At 40.0% G+C, this 14,279-nt stretch overlaps 1 protein-coding gene across 6 annotated transcripts in view; it reads left to right on the top strand.

Moving 5' to 3' along the window:
* The window catches only part of Nedd4 (NEDD4 E3 ubiquitin protein ligase), a 91,482-nt gene that overhangs the window by 20,700 nt on the left and 56,503 nt on the right, over nucleotides 1–14,279 (top strand). For 3 of the 6 annotated variants that reach the window (XM_063249242.1, XM_063249233.1, XM_063249238.1), the window contains exons 2-3: nucleotides 5,097–5,150; nucleotides 6,647–10,762. The exons of 1 other annotated variant lie outside the window; for it this stretch is intronic. In XM_063249242.1, the coding sequence (XP_063105312.1) occupies nucleotides 9,281–10,762 (1,482 nt within the window). In that variant the 5' untranslated portion in view covers nucleotides 5,097–5,150; nucleotides 6,647–9,280. The remainder of the gene's footprint in view (nucleotides 1–5,096; nucleotides 5,151–6,646; nucleotides 10,763–14,279) is intronic. 2 more of the 6 variants (XM_013154688.3, XM_013154687.3) reach the window with 1 other exon arrangement.

Here is a 14,279-nt window from a genome sequence, read left to right as displayed (position 1 = left end):
TACTTGGGTAATTTGTCTTTTATTACTGAGTTGTATGCAAGTCCCCCATCAGATATATGGTTTGCATTCTGTGAGTTGTCTTTTTACCATCCTGCTAAATGTCCTATAAGGCACAAAGGTTTTCAGTCTTGATATTCAGTTGATCTGTTTTTCTTTTGTCACTTGTGTTTCATGTTCTTCCTGATGATCATGTTTTTGATTTGCTGTCTTAACAGGAAGCGTACCTTTTCAAAGGCTTCACTGACCCTCTTATCATAATAGCTCCAATCTCATAGGCAATAGATCCAGTGGGACAGCCAGGTGCAGGCCAGGGGTGGTAATCCAGCTGCTAGATACATCAATTCTACATAGATACTTGAGAGCCAGAACCATCACCCACAGAACCACAGTCCAGACTGGCTAACACTGGACTTTATCAGGACTCCATTTCTTCTCTGGGCCTTGTAATTCTGCTCTAATAGGGGAGCCATAATGATGCTTTGAGTCTCTGAATATCAACACAGGCCCTGTTCCCAAAAGTCCTAAATAAGATTGATGGCTGATTTTCCTCAATATACATTCCTCAAATGGCCTTGGGTCACCTTGGAAAAGGGAGCGTTGTTATCATATTACTTCCTGCCAGAATTCCTTCCTCTGTCTCATTCTTCAGTTAGTAGGCTTTGGTCAGGGCACTTGGTGAGAGATGATTATTTTTTCACTTGGAGCATCTGTCCTTAACTTTCTGCTTTCCGTCCTTATCTTCCTGTGATTATAGATGCCAGGCTGGACCCTCACTCGCCAGCTGCCTGTTTGTCTTCCCTAGGGAATGCTGTGTTCTTTTCCCACAGCCACATCTGTTTCCCTGCCCACCTTCCCAAGCCTGGTCCTCATGATAGTTCCTGGGAAGTAGTTGACGGGGACCACCCTGATTCGTGGCTAGGGCTGAGCCCAGCGCTAGAACCATCCCTCCTACCATCAATCCCAGCACACAGAAGAGAGCTACCACAGCACTTCGTGGTGACATCATTCACCTCTCACCAGCACATAAGCTAGCTGTAGTGAATGGTGGGTCACCTGGCCCTCTTGTAGCTTCCTTCTCCACCTGCCAGGGAAGCTCAGGCATTTCCAGTTGTATCACAGAGACCATCACTATTTCAGTTTTCTAGGAGAGATCCTGCCCACGGGATCTGTGACAGGGTACTGTATTAGATCTCTCTTCCGGATAAAGGACCCAAAGACATTGGATTCTTGTTTATCCAATCCTAATGTTCTGTCTCTTTGATCAAGCATTTTAGTTTCCAAAGAGGTTTCACTGTCTCCTGCTGGTTCAGAACTTTTCCAGAAATGATCTTTTCTTCCTTTACCAACCCCACCAGAGTTATACCAGGGTTTATTACTGGTTATTACATGGGCAGCCAGGAGAGAAGTGGGGCACTTTTCCTTGAGGAAAGAAGCTACTGTGTGCCTTCCCATGTGGCATTCCAGCTGGACTCACTGCAGGGCATGGGCCCCCTGCAGCTGGTGAAGGGATGGGGGCCTGCAGGGCCAGGATCCTCAGGGACCTCCACTTGGACATTCTGTCTCCAGGGGCTGGTCCCAGGTTTTCCTGGCCAAGACCTGACCATAGTGTAACAGCATCAGGTGGAGTATCTCATGGTCCCTGGAGGCCAACACCCCTGCCTAGTCTCCTCCATTGTATTCGCTTTTCCATACCAGGAGGTTCAGGCCACTAACTGCAGAAGGGGTTTCTCAAGTCTCAATCTAACCTTCAGGCTATTCCTTAACTGTCCATTTTCTCACTGTCTTTCTGTAGACATGGCTCCGGGGTAGTATAATCAGCCAAATCCGTCTTCACGATGGGTGTTATTCTCCCTACAATGTTCAAATGCCTAAAACATGCCATAGCAAGATTGCTCCCTTCCAGCAGAACATTTCCCCAGGGAAATGGGGAACCCAGAGAAATAAACTTTAAGTACATAAAGACCCCAACAGTTTAAAAAGACAAAAAAAGATAAGCCATGGAAACACTTGATAAAAGTGTCAGTGGCTGTGTAAACAGGAGAAGACATGATATAGAGACAAAGGGGTCCCTTGAGGACTGGGACACAGCACAGTTAGAGCACTTGCCTGGTGTCCATCCCCAGCATCAAGGAAGACCGTTTGTGACCTTCAGAGGGCTAATTCATCCAGAGGACCTGCAATCCTAAATGTGTTTGTGTGTCCTAATAATAGGTCTTCAAGATTCAAAAGCAAAAAGGGACAGAACTAAATAGAGAAATCAATACACAATGATTGAAGATGTTATCACTTTCCAGTAATTGATAGAAAGACTAAACAAAAAGACGATTTGAACGGTACCTTGTATGGAATGATACTCATTGCAACAACTTAACTAACACTTTGCATGGTGTGTTGCTGTGTTGGGTATGTATAGTGTGTGTGTGTGTGTATCCGATGTGTTCCCGTGTGCGTGTGCAGTATATCGTGTGTGTATTTGGTGTGTGGGTGTCTGGTGTGTTGCCACATAGTGTGCCACCTCTGTGCCACTCACTGCCTGTGTCCTCTCTTCCCCTCTATGCTGCAAGGTTTTGTGTTGTATACAACCCTTTCCTAGCATTTAAATAGGATCTTGGGTGGGAAATGATGAAAGATGGCTGTTTAGGTGCCATATTACATCAATGCGCATATGCCTGTTTTAAATCATTTAAATAATTTAATTTAATTTAAATTATTGTGTGCCTGTGATCTTTGCTAGAGTAGTATTTCAGTAGGGAGATGACACACACGCCCACTTACTTTCACAAGAGGCCAAGTCAGCTGCTTGGGTGTGCATGGAGGCCAAGGCTGGGGGGACATCTAGTATGCAGAACGGAGACCTTGTGTGCAGAAGTCGGGCCAGAGAGGCAGAGCCAGGGGAGTTTTGAGTGCGGTCAGAGTGCAGGAATTGGGGCCTTTGAGCTATGATCAGGAGGACTTCCTGGGAGGGAACTGTCTATGGCTCCCAGGAGATGCAGGAAAAGTGGCAAGGTGGGGGCAGCATCTCTTAGGAAGCTATGCCTTAGGGCCTGAGCGACCAGAAGCCAGTTCTTCACCGCAGCACCCACCGGCCATCCTGCGTCTGCCAGGACCTCACAACCCAGACACTGCCAGTAGCATGCAGGATGCTTGAATCTGGTGGGTCCCTCTGCTGGACCCCAGTCCCTGGAACCCAGGGTCCTTCCAGTTGGTTCACTGTATAGTGCTGCAGAGGTGTAGGAATGCACCACCAGAGATGTCATTTCTCCTTTAAAATTGCTTTCCCTGCTGAGCAGATCTGAATTCCTTGTCAGTGTTTCTCTCCCCGGCTCAACTTCAACCCAGTTTCTGTTCCACTCTGTTACAGAAATGTTCTTTTTAGTCTGCCACCCTCTGCCCACAGGCCGTCTTTCCCCAGGGCCCTCCCTGCTGTGAATGTTTTCTACTTTTCCTTATTTACATTCTTCCCATCATTGAAGTTGCAGCTCAGCTTCATCTCTTCAATAGTTCTACATATTGGGGCTGGGGATTTAGCTCAGCGGCATAAGCGCCTGCCTTGGAAGCAGGCAGTCGTGAGTTCGATCCCTGGTACCGATAAAAAATGAAAAAAAGACAAAAAAAAAAAAAAGTTCTACATATTGTTTGAGAAGATTGGTACCTTACCCTGGTTTTCCGTCCCCATGGTATCTGACTCTTGATCGGGATGTCTCTTGCCAGTTGCTTCCTGTTTACAGTGTGGTCACAGGAGTGCCAGCTCTCCAACTAAAAAGAGAAGGGAGAAGGACAGCATGTAAAGGGAACCCTCCAAGTTCCATCATTCCTCTTCCACGAGCTCATTCAAAAGTCCCATCTAATGTCTGGCATCAGCTTGCTTCATTGGCCACCTGCCACACAAGGACATACGCTTAGATTGTCATGTTGAACAATTCTAGAGATGCTATTATCCATGAGAAAGCTATATGTAAAGCTAAGTATTCGGGATCTTGATCTGGGAGTTGACCACAAAGTACTCATGTGTGACAGTTATCAAACTTCGGGTTAGTACATGGTTGTACTTTTCTCAATACATGCTCCACAGTGGGCCTGCCCAGGAGCTGTGCAGTGGTGGCTCAGGTGCATCTGTGCAGGTACCCTCAGGACTGTCTCCCACAAGGGAGGGAATGAGGGTACAAGAGTCAGTGTCATGAGCAGTAAAGGCCCTTTTGCTTCTGAAGGCTATGAGTGCTTTTGACCCCAAAGTTTTAAATGGTTGCTGTTAAATATGTGTATTGTAGAAAACCAACTGAATGTACTTTCATACTGCACCTTTACCTCTAATGTAAAAAATTAAAGATTTTCTTTGTGCTTGATATTAAATATATTTTTAACTTGATATTGAAATATTTCAACAAAAACAAAAGGCATTGGTTTGAAAAGTACTACATGTAATTTTAATCACATGCTACAAAATCTCAACAGTAAGTAGAAATTATGGGTATACTTTCAGTTTCCTGTGTCCTTTACATCCTGAAGCACATGTGGCTTTGTTAAATCAGTACCAAGAGGATTCAGAACATCAGTTTCCTTGAAATCTATACGCACCTTGCCATTATAGATGGATAAAAGTAAATAATGCCAGGTGTGGTGGTGTACTCCTGTAATCCCAGCTCTGGAGGCTGAGGCAGGAGGATTGATGCAAGTTTGAGACCAGCCTGGGCTGCAAAGCAAGCCCAAAACCAGCATGAACTGCACTTCTCAAAAAAAAAGAAGAAGAAGAAGAAGTAAATACAACAGATCATGATACATTAAAACCTAGTGTACGTTTTTAAGTTTTTACATTTAAATAGTCTTCTGAGATTTTATTTTACTTCCTTTCACCCTATTTTAGAAGAATCTAAAAAATAAGCAACTAAATCTACTTTGTTGTTCTGGCAAACCTGCTAGGAGATGGGTGGCTCCTGACTGGTGTGCCTTGTATTCCTATTTCGTGGAATTTACAGTACATCGCAAACAACAAGAACTAGCAAATAACAGTGTTTTTAGAGTATTTACTTCTCATCAAAGCATTTACTGGACATAAGTGCTCTCTTGTTTTTAAAGCAAGGCTGTGCTTTCCTTACTAGGTCCACCCTCAGCAGCACCGGCTTCTTTTCGAAGTGTTTGATGAGAATCGTTTGGTAAGTTCCACAGGACATGGAGCCAGAGTCTGCATGGAGAGGGGTGGTTAATCTGTGCTCGAATAGGGGACCTGGGCTGCCAGGTGACACAAAGCCTTTCTCCTGCTTGGGGTTCTTCAGAGCACCTCCCAACTCAGCAGATGATGAGGTCTCAACGCCACTGTGACAGCAGGTTGCCCTGGTCAGTGGTTGTCCTTGGTGATCCCCAGCTCTGCACACTCACCTTGGTGCTTTCTTGGCAATCATGCATTTGGTGCCAACCTCCTTGTCCACTCTCCATGAACTCTTCCATAAATGAAGTCCTCCTCCTCTGCCCTGACCAGAGTGAGCAGGAAAGTCCTTCAAAGGGTTCCCAGCTCTCAGAGAGGCCAAAAGGAAAGGCAAGCGACTTCTATTTTTGTAAAATGACAGTTTTGATTCTGGACTTCCTGAGGACTATCTTAAGGTCTTATCTGTCCTTTTTTTTTTTTTTTTTTACTTTCATCTCTTTGAGATCCCTATACAATTTCAGGATGTAAGTATAAAAACTTCAGTCGTCAATCTCAAGGCCTTCATCTAGTTGGATGTGGAAGATGCTCTGTGTTATTCAAAGTGTCAAATGTTAATCACATCTTTAAAAGTACTTTCTATGGCAACATTTGGAACAGGATTGAGGATATAGCTCAGCGGCACAATGCCTGTCTGGCAAGTTTAAGGTCCTGAGTTGTTTGATTCCTGGTACAAAAAACAAACAAAAACATTTGGACCAGCATTGACTAAGCAGCTGGGTATATGGCCTCCCACTCACCATGGACTTTAGAGCACCTGTCAGTGGTCAGTGTCACTTGGAGCCTGTCTGTACCTTGTAGAGAGTCACACTGTTGCCTGTGGAGATGGTTGATCACCAGACATCTCAGATTTAGTGTCCCAAGCTTCAGCCCACAACGCTGTCTGTTCTGTTCCACAAAGTGAGGTTCTGTTGGACTTGCTTGGGCCCCCAGCTGAGCGCTGCCACACTGCAGCTTGTCTCTTAAGGTTTTCCTCTGTGAGCTGAGGAGTGGCATTGTACCCCCAGTTGCTGATTCCCTGTGAGCTGTGATCATGGTGGTTCACTCGTGTGGTTTTAACCTGAGCCAGCCATGGGAAATGTTCAGCTCTTTAGGATTTGAACACACTGGAGTGTGAGGAAGTACATGATTCTCTTATCTCACTTCTTCTTGGCTGAAGCCCTCTCTGTAAGTTTTCTGAACATCACTTCTTGTCCAGCTGCAGAGCTTTTGGATTAGTTTTTAAGACAGGGTCTCGCTGTATAGCCCAGGATGACCTTGAATTTGTGATCCTCCTGCCTTGTCCTTCTAAGTGCTGCGATCACAGACGTGCATCCGCATGTCCAGCTTTTTGATTTTTCTTGAGAAATACTAATTGACTCAACTTTTTTAAAAATCCTAAAATAAGATATTAGAGTCATAATGACTATGGTGACATCCACCTACTAATCCATGTGTCCTCCTCTCCAGTGCTATTTGGTGCTTACTTTGTACCGGCAAGACCCCAAGAGGATCAGAAGAAATAAGTGCTTGCAGTGAAGCACTTTATTACTAAGCCTGGTTTGCAACTGTTATATATCTCCTACAACACAACAGTATCTCAGTCCACCCAGATAAAAGTCAACAAATATGTGTTTATAACCACAGAGAAAACGTTGACTGGCCAAATGCCTGCAGTTCATTATTTAACGTTAATAATTAGAGGACTTTTCTCATTAAATGGAGATGTGAGGTCGTGCCTCCTAGCCTTGTGGTGAATTACTTAGTACCAGAAGTAAAACTGAAGTCATTGGAAAAAGCATGAAATGATCAGGACTTTTCCTACTTTACAGAAAAGAATAAAATACAGGGATATTATTGCAGTCTGTCAAATCATAAAGGAAATAGGTTGTCTAAAACAAAAATAAAGCTGGGCGTGAAAAAAGGAGGCTGGGCATGGCGGCACATATGTGTAATCCTAATATTGGGAAACTGAGGCAGGAGGACCCTGGATTTGGAGCTTAGCAGCAATGGTGAATGTTTTAGAGCCTTCAGTCACACATATAAGGGGTGCGTGCCACAGGCTCACTGCCACTGACAGCGAGACCTTGTCTGTCCCAATATATAAAATAAAAAAGGCCTAAAGATGTAGTTTCGTGGGGAGGCTCTAGTTTCAGTCCTTAACAATCACAGATTACAAAGCTTATGCAAGCGCTTTATCACTGAGCCCAGTTCACAACTGCTTTATACCTCCTAAGACACAACAGTATCTCATTCCACTCAAATAAAAGTTAACAAATTCATTTATTTCTGTGTTGTCACGTCTTGATTAAAAATACTTTTTAGAGAATTGTGACTGAACAAAGATCAAATTTGAATAGATTTTCTTTTCAAACTATGAGTATATGTTTTTACATATTTGTAATTACTTAGAAAAAAACTTACTTAGAAAAATACAACTTGGGTGTAGTGCCATGTGGTGTAAACAACTGAACTATTTTACTTTTTACTTTCCCATGAATGAGCCAGTATGTATTTAAGACTGGAGTTCCAGCTATAAAATTCAGGTAAGGGCTTTAAATACACCCTAGAGTATTATTTAAAAATAAATTTGTTTCTTTCAAACAGAATACCAATCTTGGTCTATGACATTTGGAAGAGAAATTAAATTATTAAACTTTTACTGCCTTGTAAACTGAAAATAAAGGTTATATAAATACAAAGCAGCAAATATATGTAGATATACAACATCATAACCTCTAACAAGACAAACACTGTACTGTTCTCTACTGTGAGGGTTTATCAGTGCTGGTAACTCCATCTCCAGGGCAGGGCTAGTATTTGGAAAGGTAAACAAGCATGGACTTTGTTTATACAGAGAAATGTGCAGCAGGGTTTGTTTCTGTATGGATGTGGAACAGCTCCATGGATTGTTTCACAGCACCGGTAGGGGCCGGCAAAGAGCTCTTAGAGCTTTTAGAACAGCATTGGCATTGAGGTATGTTTATTTGATGTGTTAAATCTGTTTTAGTCTTCGTTACTCACCACAACCTCTGTTAAGTGAATGGATTGCAGACAGTGGAATGAAATGCCCAATGTGCTCAAATTATACTGGGTATAGTTTTCCTGTCTAATCTGCATATATTTTTAATGGAATGTTTGCTTAGGCTATTTCTTGGCAGAATTTTAATAGTCAAACTATAAATGGCATCATTTAAAGACTGTACTACTTGGCTGGGAAAGGCCTTAAAATTACAGGAGAAAATGCTTGGTGACAGCATTTCTTACATTTCTTTTTTTCTCCCTCAAATATATGTTCATTTTTGCAGTAGTGCCACTGGGTTTAATTTGTCACACTGTGTGTAAGCTTTCATTTTTTGTAATTCTGAAGCCAAAAATATCTTTTGATTTAATGCTGAAGATTTAATTCACCCCGTTTTGGTATTTCTAAATTTGCACAACTGTTTGAATTTTCTCCTTTTAAAAAAACTTAACAGTCCATATTTCTTTCTGCATTAACTAACTTGCCAGGATTCCTAGTATGGCCACTTTTTGGAAATTTAATCTTTGATACTCAATTACGTGGGCTTCGTTCCTACCAACTTCCTGTAATTCTATACCTTTCGGTAAAAATATTAGTGGTCAGACTCTGCTGGAGAAAGTATAGGCACTGAGACTCTCTCCCAGAATTAAGTGTTCATTTAATAGAGCTGGTGTGAAAAAATACTGTTTCATCTTGAAATGCGAGGGGCCGTTGTTCTTGTGTTACTCATTCATGCAAGTTGGAGAAGGTATAATTGAAACAAGGTTGGCTGTGTTCTAGTCAGTGTGCTCCTGAGCTCGCTCAAAGGTCGCTGGAAATCAAGTGCTGTGTGAGTGAAGACGTTTGGACTACAAGCGATTCAAGACATTTGGGGAATGTGCGTCCAGGAGTGGGTCACTGTTCTCTTTTTATGATATCTGGTATCTAATGTTTTAAGCAGGATAAAGACCACGACTTGAGAGCTCTGTCAGGAGCCACAAATGACTGCTGCTTTTGCGGCAGCGCAGCTGCTTCTAGCCTGTGTGAGGACAGAGATCTTTGTTTTGACTCTCAGCCCTTAACATGTTTGGAAATGAGAACAAATGGCACAAAGCTTACGATTGCACTTTGCAGCCCGAAGAAGTAATACTTACCCTTTGTCAGAAAGCTCCGGAGATGATCTGGATAACCGGCTTCATATATCCTTCCAAAGACCAGCACAGATTTCCTCAGCTAATGCTGTTCAGATGGAGCTGAAGGCTCAGGAAGGAGCCTGCATTCCTTCACCTGAGAACATCGGTAAGAAGAGCAGCTGCCTACAGATTTCACTGCAGCCCACGAAATACAGCGAGTGTCTTCAACCCAGCAGTGTCTTAGTGGACGGTGACGGTGAAGAAGCTTTGTTTCTCTGTGCTGTCAAGGGCGGCATCCAGACTAGTGTTGGGAGTGATGGTCACCTCATAAGCAGTCCTGCTGTCAGCAGTGGAAGCCTTGGTAGCTTTGCAGCCAGTGATCATGGATCCTACAGCAGCGTCAGTAGTGATTATGGATCATGTACAAGCATCACCAGTGGAGGCTCCTACACCAGCAGTGTCATCAGTGACAATAATGGTTACGCTTTTCTACCCACTGATGACACATTTTTTGGTGGAAATTTATCTGCTGACAGCACGTCTGACAGAAATGCACCAAACAGGAATACCACTCCCTGTGAGAATGTTTCAAGAAATCCAAGCAGAGTTCCTTCTGTCCAGGCTGACTTAGAGCATGGAATCAAAACTGTGAAATTACCAGTGAGCAGGAATGCAAAAATTCCACTAAAACGTTGCTCTTCCTTAGTCATTTTTCCTCGGAGTCCCTCAAACACACCACCAACTTCTCCGACAAGTACAGGTGTTCTCCCGAGCAAGGGGTCCTACCAAACCTCACATCAGTTCATTATTTCCCCTAACGAAGTTGCACATCGTGAGGATGGTTCCAGTGCAAAGGGATTTCTTTCAACTGCTGTCAGTGGGCTTCGATTATCTAAAATAGTCTGTGCTCCGGCAGAAGTCAGAGATAAACGACCTCTTCATTCAGGCTCATCCCAGAAGAAAGTTGTGATTTCAAATAATAGTCCAAAACAGACTGTTTGTGAAAAGTCATCTGAAGGATATTCATGTGTTTCAGTGCATTTTGCCCAACAAAAAGCAGCCACATTAGACTATGACACAACAAATGGTGATTGTAAACTGGAGATGTCAGAAATTCCACTTAATTTTGATGCAAAGTATACTAAGCTTGGGCACAGGACATCTGCGTGTTTAAAATCCACCCAACACATGGATTACCAAAGAAAATGCAATGCAGAATTAAGAAAACCAACTTCACAGATAAACAAAAACCACACTGTTTTACAAAGAAGTATTTCATTGGGAGGAACTTACCCAAATACTTCCTGTTTATCCAGTCTTAAACACAGTTGTTCTAAAGGGGGACCATCGCAGTTACTCATAAAGTTTTCATCTGGAAATAAAGGTAAAATTGACAGTTTATCGAGAGACAGCATCAGCAATTTCACAAATGGATTATCTAATTCTTGCAAGGTAGGTTTCCTTTGGTTTTATTTAATGTCAATTTATGTAATAATAGCTTAATGAAATATTTGGTTAAAATGTTTTATAACTTAGCAGTTTATGTGATTTCATGGTTTATAGCTAGCAAGTATTTTATGGGCATGAACTTTATAAGGCTGTACACTCCCACCACGTAGTTTTTCCATTCTTTATTTTTTCACAGATTGACAAACTATATTTTTAAAAAGACTTTCATAAATGATTTGTCATAAAATGTTTCTTTAGCATAAAACCAAGTTTTAAGTAATATCTCACAACACCTTATCCTAGTACATTTTTCTTTCAAGTGGCACAGTGTTTTAATGTGCAACTCTATTATTTTTACTTTTAAAAATATTTTCTCCCCTCTTTAATCATTGTGAAATAAAGTAAATATAAAATGCTTATTTAAAAATATTAAACAAAATATGAAAATGTAAAGATCTTGTAAATGGGTATAGGAGAAATATTTCAAATACATGTATTTGTAAGATAAAAACTATCACATTGCACACTTAAACAGAAGAAAGCTAAATGTAATTTTCCTTTGTATGTTCCCTAACCATAGGAATTTTGTTTCTACCCTGTTTTTCTTTAGCCATTAGTTAATACTGCCTTGAAACATGTAACTCAACAGTGTTTACTTCTAAGTTTTATGTTTGCATCTGCTTTAAATTACTAGGCATTTTCCATAATTTTCTATTTACCATATTGTTGTTTTGACTGTTGTGCTTTATTATATTAGTAATTTAACAGGTCTTAGTCAAAACAGCTCTTTATGTAATTTGTCTTGTTTTGAACTGAAATAATTTTTTAAAATATCTGTATTTAGAAAGTCTTAGTAGATTGCAGGAAATTTTAAATATTTTCTGACTAAACTCAGTCAAGATGACAGCACATAGTTTGAGAGATGATGATTTGAGAGAGATAAAAACCTCTTCTGTTTACCTTTGTTTATATAACTCCCAATATCTACATTAAAAGTTGGGGAGAAACTTCTGGACAAGGAGTTTTAGGTAAATACAGTGTTAAATAATTCCTAATTGGCTTTCTGTCTTTTAAAATTTGGTAAATGTAATCATTTTTAAATCTGAAAAATATCATTACTATTATCATCATAACATCAATACCAGATGTTAATCTAAGCAACTCATTTATCTGAAATTTGATCTGTGTTTTACAATTTACTAATTTCATTTTGACAACTTTCTAAAACCAGCTTTTAGGAGATTATATTCCATTTGGCTACTCCCCTCAGAAAAATGAAGTGACACTACAAAGAAACCTGTTAATGACTTGCTAATTGAATAAATGTTATTTTAAATTTACTTACCTTTAGTGAAATAATCTGAAAGGAATAATTAACCTTGAAATATTTATAGAAATATTTAACCTTAAAATAGTAATTTTGTGATAACATACTTTATTGTTGATGCTTTTCAAAAAGGGTATTTTAAATGTATCTTTAATGAAACATAAATTCAGCCTTTTGTACTGCTGAAATGCACATTTTTCTTGGCCTTATTTAGAGAAACCAACAGGTATTTTTGTGTGTATGTGATAACCAAATGCTTAGCTTTGTGCCAATTCTAATTTTTCTTAGATTATTGGATTATAAAGTACTTCAAAATTGCATGTGTTCGTTTTAAATTATTCTTTCTCATTATTTATTAAAAAACTTTTCTTTAAATATTACAAAGCATACAACAGTTAAAGTCAATATAAACTAAATCTAAATTCATCTAGTTAATCAGTAGTAAATCAAGGATTTGTAAAGAAGATACTAGCATTGCTTTTCTAAACATAGCAGTCACAACAATAATGGGATTTTCTAGATAATCCCATGTTTATCAATAATTATATATTAATCTAATTATAGTGTTAGATTGTAACTCATTTATAAATAAACAAGTCCCAAAATATTTCCCATGTCTCCAGCTAGTCTGGGTTAGTATTCTGATATGCTGAGTCTGGATTCGCATTTAACAAGTTGATATTAGAGCAGCGTTTAGTAATGTCAGCTATCTGTACCGGGCAGTGTGAAATTAAATCACCATGCTGGTCAGAGACCCTGGTTTCTAAAGCACCAAGAGTTCTACAGATTCTTTTCTTCTGTGTTTGTCTCCCAGCTTCCCGCAGGGTGGTGTCAGGTTTCTAGCTGTCTATATAATCAACAGCTTGTTAATACCCAGTTTTTAAAATCTGGTGAGAACTTACCTGTGTCTGAGACAGAGGCTCTGTTCAGTGTTTACAAGTTAGAATTCACGTGAAATTTTGTAGTCTAAATAATGTTTCTTCTGGGCACAGCAAAGAGTATACCAGTAATTGGCATATTTTTTTATATGCCTTTTAAAGTACAGTATTATTTTTGTAAAAGCTGTATAATGACTTGATCTACAAACAGAAATTTGATGTTTTAACATTATGAATAACATTTTAACAGCTCAGTAATAGGTTAAGGAGCTAAAGTACTCGTGTAGCTACAAAAATCATTACTGCTGAGATTTCTGAAATCTGCACAGTCGGTACTTTACTGTTATTATTTTACTCTGCCTGTTTTCTGAGTCTCCTGTTACATTGTTAGAGGCCCAGAGTTTTCCTTATCTGATTATCTAAGATGTTTTAGAAATGGGACCAGGCTTGTACTGTTCACTATGTATATGCAAGTTTTATTAGAAACATTTTTTATATTTTTTCTTTTTGTTATAAAAGTTTGTTTATTATCTGTTACTTAATACTAAGTAAGTAAATTCTTAAGCCAATGGAACTGAACTTTTTAAAAATGTATGCTTCAGTTAGTCTTTATCACTCCCATGATTTCAAAGTCTGTGTACACATTTTGATGATTTAGTTCTTCCTAAAAAAAATACTTTAAACACATATTTATTTTAGTGTCACATTATTTTCCCACCCCTTCTTTTATTAAATTTAGCAGACTATTTAGACAATTGGTTAAGTTTATTGTAAACGGTACGTAATCTTTCCCATAAAAACCAATGTGATTTCTAAGTATTAACTCTAAAGCTGTTATACAGTAACTATGAAGACCAGTTTTGGAAATTTGCTGCACAGTGTGTATGTTCATTTCTTAGAACTGACCAACTGTAATCTTGATTTTGGAGTGTTGGAAAGCTGAGCTGTTTGCTTTGAGATCCTTTGAGATGTCTGCAGCTGCAGTCTTCTTCCCTTCAACACATTTGAATGCCAGGAACTAAGAATAAAAAACGAATCAAATGCAACCTCTGCTGAGGGGAACTCCCATTCTAGTAAAAGGGCACACAGCCAAATAAGACTTTCTGTCTGGTTAATCCACCGTGTGCTGAGACAGGTGTGACCAAGAAAGGTGTGGCAGGGCTTCTCTGGAGGGGGGAGCAGGTAGCACAGGCGGGATGAGTGCACCTGAGAAGTGAACTGAAGTTCATCAAGTGGCTCTCCTGTGGTGGGGTAAGCCATGTAAGACTTATGCTTATGTGTGGGCTGCATACTGTCTATGGGAGGATGTTTAGCA

Source organism: Cavia porcellus, unplaced genomic scaffold (genome assembly GCF_034190915.1).
Source record: "Cavia porcellus strain 051 isolate PalLab524CR breed Dunkin Hartley unplaced genomic scaffold, mCavPor4.1 scaffold_1, whole genome shotgun sequence".
NCBI classification, from domain to species: Eukaryota; Metazoa; Chordata; class Mammalia; order Rodentia; family Caviidae; genus Cavia; species Cavia porcellus.
The sequence above is the reverse complement of the archived record's forward strand: the minus strand, read 5'-3'. Positions and strand labels throughout refer to the sequence as shown.